This window comes from Pimephales promelas, chromosome 11, assembly GCF_988280905.1.
Source record: "Pimephales promelas chromosome 11, fPimPro1.hap1.1, whole genome shotgun sequence".
Lineage (NCBI taxonomy): Eukaryota > Metazoa > Chordata > Actinopteri > Cypriniformes > Leuciscidae > Pimephales > Pimephales promelas.
In genome coordinates, this window is record NC_142779.1 from 29,457,048 (window position 1) to 29,474,085 (window position 17,038).

At 41.1% G+C, this 17,038-nt stretch overlaps 1 protein-coding gene across 2 annotated transcripts in view; it reads left to right on the forward strand.

Annotated features, from left to right (window-relative positions):
- csmd1b (CUB and Sushi multiple domains 1b) overlaps positions 1-17,038 on the forward strand; it is a 756,823-nt gene that overhangs the window by 554,388 nt on the left and 185,397 nt on the right. For both annotated transcript variants that reach the window (XM_039652188.2, XM_039652197.2), the window contains exons 28-29: positions 6,576-6,714; positions 12,548-12,735. In XM_039652188.2, coding sequence (XP_039508122.2) covers positions 6,576-6,714; positions 12,548-12,735 — 327 coding nt within the window. The remainder of the gene's footprint in view (positions 1-6,575; positions 6,715-12,547; positions 12,736-17,038) is intronic.

Here is a 17,038-nt window from a genome sequence, read left to right on the forward strand (position 1 = left end):
TGAGATGATAGCCAATTAATAAGGGGATAATGAGAAGGGAAGGAGTTCTAATATGCAGGAGAGAGGGATCTGATGAAACCAGGAGGAGGCGTCGTTGAGCGTTCTGTGACAGAGCCCCCCCCCCTGCGAGCGGCTCCGGAAGCGAGGACCTGGTCGACGACGGGGTCTACCACGGGGTCTTGGAGCGGGGCGATCAGGATGATCCCGATGAAAAGCGGCTGTTAAAGTGGGGTCCAAGATATCCTGAGACCTGACCCAGGAGCGCTCCTCGGGACCGTATCCCTCCCAATCAATAAGGTATTGTAACACCCCGCCGTGACGTCTGGAGTTCAGGACCTCGCGCACCCGGAAAGCCTCAGCACCGTCCACTTCAATGGAAGGGGTCTGCACAGGGACGGTCTCCTCCCGGCTCCCCTCTCTCCTCGGGGCGACGGCGGGTCTGAAAAGGGACACATGAAACGTAGGTGAGATCTTGTAATGAGCAGGGAGAGCCAAACGGAAAGAAACTGGTGTAATCTGACGAAGAATCTTGAATGGTCCGACAAAGCGAGGAGACAGTTTCCTGCTCGGGAGCTTGAGGCGAAGGTCTCGCGCCGACAGCCACACCCACTGACCGGGTCGATACCTGGGACCCCCACGCCTCCTCCGATCTGCTTGATGCTGATACCGGCGGACGGCGCGCTGCAGGTGAACGTGAGCAGTGTCCCAGGTGGCCTCGCTGCGCCGGAGCCAAGCATCTACGGCTGGGAGGTCGGACGGCTCCCCGGCCCACGGGAAGAGGGGAGGCTGGTAACCTAAAACACATTTAAAAGGGGTTAGACCAGTAGCAGGCTTTAACAGGGAATTCTGGGCATATTCCGCCCAGGCCAGAAAGCGACTCCAGTCCTGCTGATTTTGGTGGCAGTATGTTCTCAGGAATCGAATCAGATCCTGATTTAACCGTTCAACCTGCCCATTGGCCTGAGGGTGATAACCAGACGTTAGGCTAACGTTGATGTTAAGTTTAGAACACAACTCTCTCCAGACGCGGGAGGTAAACTGGGGACCGCGGTCAGTTACGATGTCCTCGGGCAACCCGAATAGACGAAACACCTGATTGAACAGAGCTTCAGCAGTCTGTAAGGCTGTGGGCAGACCACTCAGGGGTATGAACCGGCAGGATTTGGAGAAACGATCCACCACGGAGAGGATGGTCGTAAACCCTTGTGAAGGGGGAAGATCCGTAACAAAGTCCACTGCGATGTGCGACCAGGGGCGCTGAGGTACCGGCAGCGGTTGTAATAGTCCTGCAGGCTTGAGATGGGAGGATTTAACTGTGTTACAAACAGGGCATTGATGAACAAACTTTATGACATCTGAATGAAGTGACGCCCACCAGAACTGATTGGTGACTAGATGTGTAGTAGCAGCGATACCTGGATGACCCGCGCTGGGGGTACAGTGGATCCACTGCAACACACGGTGGCGTAGGCCAGGAGGGACGAAGAGACGATCGGCAGGACATTCCGGCGGAGCGGGATGGTTATTAAGAGCCGCAGTGATCTCTGAGATGATGTCCCATTGAACAGGAGCCACAATCAGAGTGGTGGGAACAATGGGTTCAGGCTTAGTTATCTCAGAATGACCGTCGAACAAGCGGGACAGGGCGTCAGCTTTGCCGTTTTGGGAACCAGGCCTGTAGGTGATCCTAAACTCGAATCTTGAAAAGAACAGGGACCAGCGAGACTGGCGAGCATTTAGACGTTTAGCTGACCTGATGTACTCAAGATTTCGGTGGTCCGTGAGCACAGTGAAAGGTTGACGCGCTCCCTCCAGCCAGTGCCTCCACTCTTCAAAGGCGGATTTCATCGCTAGAAGCTCGCGATCTCCCACGTCGTAGTTGCGCTCAGCAGAGTTCAGCTTACGCGAGTAGAAGGCACAGGGGAACATCTTCGCCGGATCCCCAAACCGTTGAGACAGGACAGCCCCCACTCCGGTGTTAGATGCATCCACCTCTATGATGAATTCCCTCTCTGGATCTGGGTGACGGAGTATGGGGGCGGACGTGAATCGCTCCTTGAGCTGCGCGAAGGCCGTAGTGCAATCCGCAGTCCATCTGAAATATTTACCACCTCCTCGAAGCAGAGATGTGAGAGGGGCTGCAATGACACTGAAGTTGCGTATGAATCTGCGGTAAAAGTTAGCAAAGCCTAAAAAGCGCTGCAGTTCCTTAACTGATGAAGGTTGAGGCCAACTCACCACGGCACTGACCTTGCTGTCATCCATCAGGACTCCGTCGGCACTGATGATATAGCCCAGAAAGGAGATACGTGTCCGGTGGAACTCGCACTTGGAGAGCTTGACATAAAGCTGGTTATCAATCAGGCGTTTAAGAACTGCACGGACATCCTGGACATGCTCTTCACGGGAATCAGAATAAATCAAAATATCATCAATGTAGACAATAACTTTCTGCTGTAACATATCCCGGAAGATGTCGTTCACAAAGGCTTGAAACACAGAAGGACTGTTGGACAATCCGAACGGCATCACCCGATATTCGTAGTGCCCGGATGTGGTGGAAAACGCCGTCTTCCATTCGTCACCCCTCCGTATGCGAATCAAGTTGTAGGCGTTCCTTAAGTCCAGCTTAGTAAAGTAGCGAGCCGTGCGGAGCATCTCCAGAGCAGCAGGAACTAGCGGGAGAGGATAGCGGTATTTGACCGTCACTTCATTGAGACCCCGATAGTCAATGCACGGCCGAAGGCCCCCATCCTTCTTTTTGACGAAAAAGAACCCAGCGGAAGCCGGAGATGTGGAGGGAGTGATGAAGCCCTTAGCCAACTGTTCGTCAATATACACTCTCATGGCCTCGGTCTCTGGTTGTGACAACGGGTAAACTCTCCCGCGTGGTGGTACGGCCCCAGGTAACAGCTCAATAGCGCAGTCGCCAGCACGGTGTGGAGGGAGATGAGAAGCTTCAGATTCGCTGAAAGCCAGGGCGAGGTCGTGGTATTCGGGGGGAATCTCCAGGAGATCCACCCCTTTGAGTGCAGCGCAGGGGATTTCAGTACCATGGACAGCAGCTGCACAATGGATCTGGCAGAATTCGGACCACTTGGAAATTCTCTCCTCAGCCCAGGAAATTTGAGGGTTATGTTTCACTAGCCAAGGAAGCCCCAGAATTACAGGATGCATAGGTGAGCGAATCGTGAAGAATTGGATCGTTTCTGAATGCGAAGTCCCGAAGCTGAGCGTGAGGGGTTGCGTGGTGTACTGCACCTCTCCAGACCCCAGGGGGCGTCCATCCAGCGCCTCCACGGTCACACCAGACTCACATACGAGGAGAGAAACACGATGAGTTTTGGCAAAAGCAAGGTCGATAAAATTCCCTGCAGCTCCTGAATCAATCAAGGCTCTTATGTTTAAAGTCTGACCATTAAATTCTAAGGAACTGTCCACGGAGAATAATTTAGAAGAGGATTGAAAACTCACCGCAGAAGAATTCTTGAGCGCTGGATTCACTGGACAGGTTGCCCTCAGATGACCCGCCTCTCCGCAGTACATGCAGAGATGATTGCGGCGTCTCCTCTCCCGCTCCGCTGTAGAGAGGCGTGTGTAAGCAATCTGCATAGGCTCTGACTCCGCGTTGGGGAAAGCACACTCAACGTGGCTGAGTCTGAGGGGTGTGCGTCGGGCGCGAATCAGATTGTCGAGGCGGATGGCGAGCTCCATGATCTGACTCAAGGATTTACCATCATCGCGGCACGCCAACTCTCCCTGGAGCTCCGGGTTGAGTCCCCGGCGATACATCTGCTTTAAAGGCTCCCCCTCCCATCCAGCTTGAGCCGCAAGAGTCCGGAACGAAAGTGTGTAGTCCGCTGCGGTAGAACTCCCCTGGCGTAACGTGAGCAGCAGTTCTCCCGGGTCCTTTCCTCCCGCAGTATGTTCAAACACCTCTCTGAATTGGGTTAAAAACTCCGCATAGGAGGGGAAAGAGAGCTGACCCCCATACCAGAGCGCAGTAGCCCACTCCAATGCCCGACCGGTGAGTAGCGAACACATGAAAGAGACTCGGCTCTCATCAGTGGCGAAGGACTGAGCCTGCTGATTGAAGTACAAGCTGCACTGCAACAAGAAGCCCTTACAGGTAGAAGGTGAGCCATCAAATTTCTCAGGGAGGGATAATTTGGCTTGATTAGGATGGTTACTCACGGCAAGAGGGGCAGGAGCTGGGGCAGCTGGATTCGGAGCTTGATTATCCGGCGCGCTCGGTGGGGTGAGCGCTCGGACGGATCTCACTAGCTCCTCCGTGAGATTAGTCAATTTCACTAATTGCTGCTGATGAGCGGCCAGCACACTAGCTTGAGTGGATACCTCGGAGGCCAGTCGATGGAAATCTGCTGGATCCTGTTGTGGTGAAGTCTTCTGTGATGAAGAGGCAGAGGCGGACGAATCCATTTGCAGTACTTTATTAACGCAGGTAAGCCAACAGAGGTAAACAGACATAAACTCCAGGCCCAAGACAGGAGGGGCCGGTAAACTAACTTAAGCCGCTGAAAAGGGCAATCCAAAGGCGTAATAGACAGGCTCGGGTCAGAGGCAGGCAGCAAAGGTTCAAAGGCGAGTAACACAGTCCAAGATCAAAATACCAGGGCAAATACAAGACGACTAGCATGAGACAGAGTAATGGTAAAACAAGACTTCACAAAGGAACAAAGAACATAGCAGTCCAGATAAAGGGGAGCTGAAAGGGTGCACAGGTGGGGCTGATGAGATGATAGCCAATTAATAAGGGGATAATGAGAAGGGAAGGAGTTCTAATATGCAGGAGAGAGGGATCTGATGAAACCAGGAGGAGGCGTCGTTGAGCGTTCTGTGACAGTTTTGAGGTTAACGTGAAATAAACCAATCAGAGTCTCATCTCCCATTCCCTTTAAAAGCCAGTTGCGCTCGGGGGGCCAGTTGTGAGGTTAAAGCGTGAGCAGAGCATCTACGGGACAAGCTAGACTCCACCATATCTTTATGTCCACAATAATAATCTTTTATATTGTTATCATTTTATTTTTGTTTTATATTTGGCTTATATTAGGCACACATTACTAATGCACCCTTTAAATAACAAAAACAAATACTGTGCCATTGACTTTAGACCAGGTTTCAGTTGGTCAATGACTCAGTCTCTTTCAGTTTCAAAATAGCAACGTGCCTACAATGTGCCTGAAAACACCTCGTTTTCAGACCAGCATGCCCAGGGGTGCACAAATGGGCACAAATGATTTTGCTATTTAAACTACGTGGCACAGGACGTGAAAATAATAAATGCATTGGGCTGAAACTAGCAAAACTGTCGCTGCATTGCGCTGAGTGTATGATAGGGCTCATAAATGATAGTCTTTATTTCAGTTTATATATTTTTATATGAATATATATATATATATATATATATATATATATACAGTGAGGAAAATAAGTATTATACCCTCCTATTTTGCAAGTTCTCCCACTTAGAAATCATGGAGGGGTGTGAAATTGTAATCATAGGTCAGTGTTTCTCAAACTTTTTCAGCCCAAGGACCACTTTATCTTCCATTTTTTTTCTGAGGACCACCTAACAAAATCCCAATCTAACACGCCCCCCCCCCCCCCCCCAATAGGGTCATAGGGTCACATAGGGTCAAGGTTCTGGCGTGGCCTAGTCAGTCTCCAGACCTAAACCCAATAGAGAATCTTTGGAGGGAGCTCAAACTCCGTGTTTCTCAGCGACAGCCCAGAAACCTGACTGATCTAGAGAAGATCTGTGTGGAGGAGTGGGCCAAAATCCCTTCTGTAGTGTGTGCAAACCTGGTGAAAAACTACAGGAAACGTTTGACCTCTGTAATTGTAAACAAATGATACTGTACTAAATATAGGTGTTCAAATACGTATTTGCAGCTGTATCATACAACTAAATAGTTAAAAAAATCATATATTGTGATTTCTATATTTATTTATTTTTTATTTTTTAGATTATGTCTCTCACAGTGGACATCTCCATAATTTCTAAGTGGGAGAGCTTGCAAAATAGCAGGGTGTTCAAATGCTTATTTTCCTCACTGTATATATAATGCAATTATATTGTATCGTTCAATACAATTTATTTTAATGTTATGATCTCAGACCTCATTTTTCTGGTTCATGACATAAATATTTCTCCATGATTTTTTTGTGCTTTTGGGAAAAATATTTCCAGAACCAATGGCAGCAAAAAAAAAAAATTGGCAGGTCCTATATTCTAACAGTATCAGTGCCAAGCATCAAGTATAGTTATTTTTGGCTTGTTTGTTCAGTCAATATAGTCAGTGTATTAATACTTGTTCCAAACAAGACATTCCCTTCATATCTAGAAATCGCTTAGATGGTTCGATAATGAAATCCTACCTGAGCTCCTTTACAATTAATCTTAGTTACATTTATTGGTTATATTTATTATTATTATTTAATGTTGTGGCATCAGCGTAATCATCCTAATCAGGCTGCTTTAACATTGTTTATTATTACTGTGATGAAGGATCGCATTAACTAATCTCTCAACCTCACTCTCCTTGTTATGACAGCTACCTGCGGGGGCAATGTGACAGGGCCTGCTGGGGTAATTCTATCACCCAACTATCCTCAACCCTACCCACCAGGAAAAGAGTGTGACTGGCGGATAAAAGTCAACCCTGACTTTGTCATCGCTTTAATCTTCAAAAGGTAATGTGCTCATGCAGTGCTGGGCACCTCTGACTCTCATGCCACCTAAAGGGGTATAACATCTTTTACAGGGTCATATACCATACAGAACTGAATTGTTTTTAAACTTCAGGTTCCATAAATTTTAAGTGTATTTGAATTGAGCCAACATATGTAACGGGGACATACAGTACTATACAAAAGTCTTTGTCACATTAGCATTTTCACACACACACACAAAAGGTTTTAAGGTTATTTATATATTTTTTGCTGTAGTGTGTCAGTAGGAAATATCAGTTTACATTTCCAAACATTCTTTTTGCCATTAATTGTAATAATCCAGTAAGGGTTTTGAATGCAATATGAGTCTGACATCAGCCAGTATGATATACCCGGAGATCTGATCTCACCATCATCAAGTGTGTCTGGGATTACATGAAGAAACTGAACAAAACTGAGACTAAATCTAGAAGAACTGCAGCAACATCTCCGAGATGATCAAATAAACGTACCTGCAATGATACAGTACTGTGAAAAGTTTTAGGCATTGCTGTAAAGTGAGGATACATTAACAAATTATGTCATAAATAGATTTTATTTATCAACTAAATTCTATATTCTATATCAAATCAGTATTTAGTGTGACCCAGTGCATTTTAAAACAGCTTTTGTGCTTGGGACACTTGCACATAGTTGTCAAGTCGCTTTGCAAGAAAGCAAATCCAGTTCTTCTGGATTTAGTCTGTCTCCGTTTTTTTGTAATCCCAGATGGACTCGATGATGGTGAGATCAGATCTCCATGTGGAGCCCCGGCTGATGCCAGACTCCTTGTGCATACACAAATCTCACTGGATTATTACAATAATGGCAAAAGGAATGTTTGGAAATGTAAACTGATATTTCCTACTGACCCTCTGCAGCAAAATAGATCAGCGCCTACTTTTTCGTGTTCACCTCATTGTTCACCTCTTTGATCTCTCTAGACTAAAAATAACTTTTCCTTGAAATGTATTTTCAACTATATCTCAGGAGAGCTTTCTTTGTTACATTTCACTGGATTCTTTGATAAACCAGTAGCAAACATACATTTACAGAAAGATATGGACCCAAAAGTAATACCGCAACGTCAATAACATGTACAATCTGTGATCTGCAATTTTTGATATGTAAAGACCACTGTACAGTCAGAGTCAAACATTCTTTGTTGCAAAATCATTTGTTGCTGTTTATGCTCAAGTAAACTACAGTGGTCCAGTAGTGCACGACACAACAAAATCTAAACAGCAGACATATGTTCACAACGGAATCAAGTCCCAACGCAACCAGTGTTGGGAGTAACGCATTACAAAAGTAATACATTACAGTAACATATTACTTTTTGCTGTAACGCAGTAGTGTAAGGCATTACTAATCAATTTTCAGTAATATTTTACTCGTTACATGTTCAGTGAGGCTTGTATTGCAGTTGTATTACAATGTATTGTCTGCTTTTACTTCTTAAAGGCAACAGACTATGGGAAAGTTTTAAAGCAGTCTTTTAGTGCCAGTTCAGAGCGGTCGCGTCTGTAACATTGTTTTTTCCTCATAAATGCGAACACGCAAACTAAAATAAAATGAATATTTTAAGTTCTATGGAGACTGGAGAGCCAACCCTTCCTCATCCGATTTGCGCAGTGTAATTAACAAAATTACAAAAAATATATTTTGCCTCCTATTTTTTTGTCACGCACGTTTGTCACGTTTTTGTCACGCACGTGTGTCACGTGTGTCTTTTCCCTAATATTAAAAATAAAACATAGACTGATATTTGTCTAATGTCTGGAGAGGAAGTAGCCTATATACGTTTCAATACATGTATTTTCTGAGAATTTTTATTTCAAGTTTTGACTGCAAATGTCATCATGTCCATAATGCTGGACTTCCCCAATTTTAAATAATTTATCCTCAAATAGTTTTGTGGTGTAGGTCTACGTATTTTATAATGTTAACTTAAAATAATACTAATAGCCTAATTTAAAGATAAGGCAGCATTGGATCTGGACGGTAAGGAGAATAACGCTGGAGTTGGAAGAGGTGTGTCGCGATTCTGTAGGTTCGTTGATCTGAGTCGTGTGGCGAATCGCGATTTCGGTTTCATATTGCATATCGTTACAGCCCAAAAGTTAAGGTTTACTTAGTTATTTTGGTGAAAGTAACTCAAAAGTAATACATGAGTAATGTAACGCATTACAATTCTGGGACAGTAATATTGTAAGGTAATGAATTACTTTTAAATAACAGTATCAAGTAATACCTAATGTATTACAGTTTGGAAGTAACTTGCACAACACTGAACGCAACACAATCAAGCAACAACACAATGGAGATAAAACACAACAGAACAAAATCAAGCTACAACACATTGGAAATCAAGCCAAAACACAACGGAAACAAGCTACAACACACCATTAGTTTTAACAGTATTTAACCATTGCATATTGACAGGAAATATTAATTCAAAATCACCTACTTGCATTATAGCTGCATAGCCTATTTATACCTGTGAATGCTTTGACGAGCTCCCATGACCCATATTGTTTAAGGGAATGTCTGCCAATTCCACCAAGTAGTTAAAATGTATTATGTGTATCAATTACAATGACTTTTAACATTTAAAAACACACATTTTCATATTCCAAAGCATGTAGCATATTCGTATTGGTGAGACATTAAAGGTAAGCATTAACAGTAAAACAAAAAACAAAAATGTTCATGACAAACACTCAATGGCCAAGTAGTGTGCCAAGTTCATATGAGGCATTTCTAGACAGATGTGGTCAGTATATCATTGCCAGATTACATTAATAATACGAGCTACCAATCAGAGGTTCTTTTTAATGCATAGATGTTTCATTATGTTTAATTAAATAGCTATTGTTTTATGGATCATAGTGGGATGCTTAATTCCCCAGAATACTCTCATTTACCCTCAAGTCTTTAAAATGGAGCAGGTTTGCAAGATGAAGACCTGAATCAGAATTTCTAAAAAGCTAATGATTGTCTTTTTAGTGTTTTATTACTTTTCGTTTCGTTTCGTTTCTTTCTTTCTTTCTTTCTTTCTTTCTTTCTTTCTTTCTTTCTTTCTTTCTTTCTTTCTTTCTTTCTTTCTTTCTTTCTTTCTTTCTTTCTTTCTTTCTTTCTTATACTTAGGGGTGGAAATACATCAGTGTTGAAGTATTATGAATTCAAATCACTGAGTTGATGATTGTGCTTGTGGATTTGTGTGTGAAGGCTTAGATACAAAACAATCATTCAATTGCAGTCACATACTTAATATTTACAATGATTATGATTGCTGTGTTACACTCTGCTAAAATCATCATGACTTAATGGACTTCCATTACAATTACAAAAAAGACTACGATGAAGGATTCCCTTCTGGAAACTAGTGGGCTTTCTAGTAAAGCAGGTTAAGTGAGGATGTACTGGTCACTGGATGTATTTTATATTTTAACATATCATTACATAGTAATAAAAAAAAATAATTAATACAACGTTTTAATACATGAAATGACATGCTCTTTAGGAAACCTAATGGACAACTTAAGCACACTGAAGCTTAGATATTGTGAATAATCAGTGTTTTGATTAACTAAACTCAATTTAGTTTTACAGAAATGTTGTTAAGCTTCCAGGGGTGTGTTTCCCGTTCAACGACCGAAGCATCGTTGAAGAAATCAAGTAGTTTGTCACGACTGTTTCCCGAAACTGTATTGTCGTAAGTTGGTCGTTTAACGTAAGTTAATTTAAGGATATCACGCTCATGGTAGAGTAATAATTACTTTTAATATATCTGTGCAACACATTCTCATCCCAAAAAGTCATATAACTGACGTTTTGGGACGACTTTTGACCATACGTCAATATTCGCCTTTTTAGGGCCCCCTTAAACGTCGGTAAATGGCGATCCCGGGCCGTCATACAACTGACACTTTACCTTTAACGTCAGTTAGGTGACGGGTTAGGTTTAGGGTTAGGTTTAGGTCTGGGGTAGAGTTAGGATCCCATAACCTCATCTACCGACGTTTAAGGGGGCCCTAAAAAGGCGAATATTGAAGTATGATCAAAAGACGTCCCAAAACGTCAGTTATATGACTTTTTGGGGTGAGACTGCGCTGATCTGTGAGATCTAATTAATACATTTATATATATATTAATAATATTAATAATTAATATATGAGATCGAATTAATACTAGATGTTTTGCTATAAGTTGCGGACATGGCATTTGAGGGCTATTTAATTTTTTTCTTAGTTATTTTGCTTTATTTACAGATTCAAGCTAGGCTTGTATCTAGGCTTTTAACCTGGTTCTTCTTACATACTAGAGCACGTACGCACATGCACACTCTTCAAAAACGACACTTTAAATCTCTTGACAAACTAAAAGACAGTACATCATTTGTATGCATTCTAAATAAAAGACAGGTTGTACTGAATGTCAGCTTGCTTATTTTGCTCAAGATAAGGATTTATTAAGTCCACATGACATGCAAACATGAAACTATTGCTGCGTACCAATTCGCATACTATCCGTCCTAAATAGTATTCGAAAAAATAATTAGTACGTCCCAAACTGTAGTATGTTGAAATGAGTGTTTGAAAGATACCCGGATGGTCTACTTTTTCCAGTCAGAATCCGAAGATCGTAGATCGATGCACACTCTAACGGCTGATATTGCCCACAAACCATTGCGCGTTGGACGAGGATTTGGTTAGAACTACAAACAAGTAAAAAGTTGTCCACATTATATTGCATTTGCAGCAGCATTGTGAACTTTTGCAAAGACACGTTTAGCCATTACGTTTTAAATGCATCATTATATTCAAATTGCAAACACGAGGAGAGCATGAAAGACCCACAAGTGGCAGATGAACGTGCTCTCCGAAACGGTAGGAAATAAAATTAGATAGAATGGAGGATTTTAACTGTGACAAGATGATTGACAGGGCAGTTTACGGTGACAGGATGCACGCAGCACGCGACAGAGCTGTCTGTTAAAGATGACGTGATAGTATGTCCCAAAGCTTGCCTACTCTTTTTCTACACACTCAAAAGTATGTACTTTTTCCTCACAAAAAGAGTACATACTTTTAGGGCGTAGTAAAAGTAAGCGAATTGGGACACAGCATATGATTCTAAGCACAGATTGAGATCTGTTGTTCCAACCAGTCAACCTTGCCATGCTGTTTGCGAATGAACATGTTGAACTATGATTCAACCATAGTTGGCTAACGATGCTTTTGGGAAACGCACCCCTGGTTTGGACACACGATCTTTCAATGCAAAAAATCAACATCCAAAACTCAACATATAGTTGGATTTGGAAGGTTGTTGTGAAATGTATACTTAATTTATATATATATATATATATATATATATATATATATATATATATATATATATATATATATATATAACTGAAGAGTTCAGAAGCAAAAGCCTCTAAGTGCCATTTGAAATTTTCTTCTAAAATTATCATTTTTATCAAGCTTGTATATTTAAGTTCAGTAATTTCACTTAAATGGCAATGAAGATTACCTATTAATTGTCATTTAAGTGAAATTACTGAACTTAAATATACAAGCTTGATAAAAATGGTCATTTTAGAAGAAAATTCCAAATGGCATTTAGAGGCTTTTGCATCTGAACTCTTCATATATATATATATATATATATATATATATATATATATATATATATATACAATTCTCTTTAAATAGCTTTAAATTTAGTTCATTGACCTTATGTATAATGCCTCACAGCTGAATCAAATATCTAGCAACTCCTAACTCCTTCTTCATTTGTTGTGCAGTTTTAACATGGAGCCCAGCTATGACTTCCTCCATATCTATGAGGGTGAAGACTCCAACGGACCACTGATCATCAGTCTGCAGGGGAACCAGGTTCCTGAGCGCATCGAGAGCAGTGGGAACAGCCTTTTCCTGGCCTTCCGCAGTGATGCCTCCCTGGGGATGTCTGGTTTTGCCATTGAATATAAAGGCAAGTCTCACCTTGTAGGTGCATGGTGCTTTATGTTCCCCTTGAGGGGAGGGGTTGGGAAACAAGTGAAGCACAGCCACGGGGTCAGTGATAACTTTCAGATTGCCTTTAAGATTGAGTGTCATGAAAACATATCCAGGTCACATTTCAAAATGAAATAACTTTTAGTGCTGCTGAGGACATATTTTTTTTTGCAGTATGACATTCAAAGACCTATTTCCCTTAATTGTCAATAATGTGTTATTATTATTGTAAGAGACCTCACCACTGGTCTATGAGATGAAGGACCTTGCTGCAAATTAACATTTGGACATCTCACCAACACACACTTCTTTCCCACATCCCCCACTCTCGCAGAGATCATCCAAACTCACACAAGAATCTATCTATCATCTATCAAACATCATACAGTTTCATACATGTGTTTCGTATTATTTGAAATGTCTACACGTGCGACTGCTAGTGTCCTATTTCCAAATAAGTAAAACAGAAGCCAATAAGGTTTTTAAGAGTTTTTAGATTGCATACACACAAAGGAGGGTGGATGGGTAAATTATTTGATTATTCTAACAGACTTTGACTTCATTTTCATTAGAGTTAAAAGGAATAGTCAAACATTCACATAGATTTAATGATGCACAGATAACCTTTTCAATGAATAAGTTAATATACATAAGATAAAATGTATTTTTTTTAAATTAAAAATCCATTTTCCATGAGAAAAGACGGAACACACATGAGACCTTCACCTCTACACGAGTACCACCACCATTGGATCGAATTAGACGGCCATACAAATTGGAATAGTCAAACATTCACATAGATTTAATGATGCACGGATATCATTGAAAAACCTTTTCATTTATGGTGTCAGATAAAATAACGACTTAATACATGATAAAATGCATAAAATTAAAAGACGGAACACGCTTGAGACCTTCACCTCTAATCGAATACCGCCATTGGATCGATTTAGACGGCCTTACATTATTATTAATTGTGCAATTTAAATATGTTAAATATTGTTAAATGTTGTAATATGTAAAATATTAACATTGCATGAATACAAATGAGAATTTAGATAAGAGGTTTAATGATAAATGCGTAATTGGATTGAAGTTGCAAAAAAATCTTAGCAATCCTAAAAAAAAAATTATTTCTTTTATATTTGGAGTGAAAATGAGCTAGAGATGCCCTTGGGTTTTGCATTAACATCATCATTCTCTTGGCTAAAAAAGCATGTTCTTTTTAGTTTTGTCAGATAGTTTTGAATGCTTTGCCAGTTGCCAAAACGATAGTAATTAGATTTGCTTTGGTCTTAAGTGACTGACCATGGATATTTGTCTTTTATGTGGACTGTGAAGTTGGCTAGAATATCTGAATTATCTAAGAACTCTTGGATGGAATTTGGTTTAACAAGACAATGATGAGCAGCTCCCTTGTAACTTACGAATTAAAGTAAGAACTCATCAATACTGTAACAACCATTAAATGCTGACCCGGATGACCAGATATGGACTCTGGAGTTTTGAAGATATTTTCTGCTCATCCTAAGAAGAAGGGGCCGAGGGGACTCTGACACGTTAAAAGCACACACTCCATTTTTTATATATTTGAGATGCTGATATTAAAGACTCCATTGAATTAGTGAATTACTACAATGAACTAGTAGTGTACTCCTAAATTTGACTCCTAAATAAAGTCTTTCTCTTCCAGGAAATTGAATAAAAAATATTGATGACTTGCCTTGAACTCAGGGACATATACAACATTATCTCAAGAATATGACCTGAGTAGGGATAACAAGTAGAACATATTTAATCACAGACAAGAAGAAACTGCAAGGCCATAGGATCTTATAAAAGAGGATGCTTCAGTATGTTATGTTACAAATTCCTTTTTCAATAGGAAATACATCAGCACAGAAAGTACAATTGTGGTTGTGTAGCTTTTTCATGCGGTTCTTTACCGCCACTTTAAGCTTTGGCATCAGTACTGAAGTACTAAATGCATGTGCTAGTGAAAGAGCATGTATTAAATGATTCACAGTCATACAACTTTCTTTTAATGGGCTATATGCACGCATAAATTCCGCATTTGACGCAAGGATGCTCGTCCATTTCCGGTTGTGGAGATTAAAGCGGAGGAAAACCGAGGAAAACGTGATTATGGCAGAGTATTCAAAATTTACTGTCCTCCAGTCTTTGAAATGAAACGTACATACGTTTAGATGTAATTTTATATATAGTTATATTTATTTAATATAATTTTAAAAAGAAGCATAAACACAACGAGGGGTGTCTGTTTTATCTGTTTTTGTGACTAACGTTTCTTTAGTATAACCATGGAGTATAAAATTCAATATAAATTCTCGGTATTGCATTGGACTCTACGATCGGCGGAAGTTGTCGAGCATCCCTAATGCTTCACCGGAAATACCGCCGTGCATAGAGCCCATTACTCAAAAAAACAAACAAACAAAAAAAACTTTTAAAGGTGCTATATGTATTTTTAATTGGCCTCTATCGGTGATGTTTCAGATTTCAACCAATTTTTACAAGAGCGAGCGTGCTCGAACACAAGAGCGATCACTCATGTTACACGGCCACACTGAGACTTTAACACCCCCGGAGAAAGCATCACACAACCATGTAAACTCCCACTGCAACGTTACAATAATAGTAGGGCTGTCAGTTTAACTCGTTATTAACGGCATTAACGCAAACCCATTTTAACGGTGTTAATTTTTTTATCGCGCGATTAAAAGTCTTTTTGTCCTAGCAAACTTTGTAGTTTTTTCACATGCTTTTGCAACGCCATTTCGGCGTCTCACGCTCGTCATCCACTCAAAGCCGGCTCGCAAGCCGAAACGTGTGTTTGCGGCGTGCCTGTTGTTTTGTTTACGGTCTAGATCCGCTTGCGCTTTGGTCGAAGAAGGAACAAAACGTCCTCGCGCGGCATAAGCCATTGAAATGAAAGGGTTTCAGAGCGCAGCGCGAGGGCGTTTTGTGCCGCACACACTCGTTTCTGCTTGCGAGCCGGCCAAATAGTAACGTTACGTTTTGAGTGGATGACGAGCGCGAAACGCCGAAATGGATGCCCTAAAATTCTGAATGGAAAGTTTACTTTTAAAAAGTTGCCATATTGTCCCATTGACAAGACCAAGTGATCTGTGTTTTGTCGTTGTGAACTGAGCTATCATCATCGCAGCACGTCCAGTCTGAAACACCACTTTATGATGGCCAAGCATGTCATGATTCTGCCATCATGTCTTAGATTTTTCCTGGTCTTGTGGCAGGATCGTGACCGACCCATGTTTTGTGTACAAGCGCATGGCCTGTGTGGCCATGTGCTTGTGTTGTCTCGTTACATAACCCCGCCCTCTTGTTATCCTCGTCTTGTCATTATTGTCTAGTCAGTGTCACCTGTCCTCGTCATTAGTGTTCCCTATTTATTCCCCTTGTGTTTGCTGTCCTGTGTCGGTTCATTGTGAAACCTACCGTGAGTTCAGTGTTTGACTTTATCCTACTTTGTGTTTGTATCAAGCTGTGAGTAACTAGTTGAGAGTCTTGTCAAGAAGAGTTTGTTTCTATTGTTAGTTCATAGTCTTAGTCTGGTGTGTTCTACCCTGCCTTGTTTTGCCCCCTCGTGGGTTTTATTTTCCTGTTTGTCACAAATAAACCCCTTTGCACATCATCTGCTGTCTGCTATTGGGTTCATCAGCCATCCTCATAACAGAATGAACCGACCCATGACAAAGCAAACACACACACACACACACACACACACACAGATGATGTGAATTCTCCGCCCCCTCGCCAATATTAGGACCTCGTCAGTATTTATTTCACCCTTTTATTGATAGACAGTGTTACATTGTGTGAGAGATTATTTATAAGCTGTATGTTAGTGTGAAATTGAACACTATTCCAATATTATTTTCTAATAATAATTTTTCTACTTTTCCATATTGATAAGAGCATTAAAATGAGAAAAAAATAATGTAACAAAAAGAAATCAAGAGACATTTAGAATAGATAAAAATGTGCGATTAATCGCGAGTTAACTATGACATTAATGCAATTAATCGCGATTAAATATTTTAATCGTTTGACAGCACTAAATAATAGGCTACTTTTATCAGCTTGACGTTGAACTAATGCTCCATGCTCGTACCATAATAATGTTACATTTGTGGTGCTATCTAGCATGAGGCATTTCACTAACTATTCGTGTATCTAAGTATCTTTCACAATCAGCAATGTCAACATTAATGTATAATATGATAACGAAAACGGTTAGT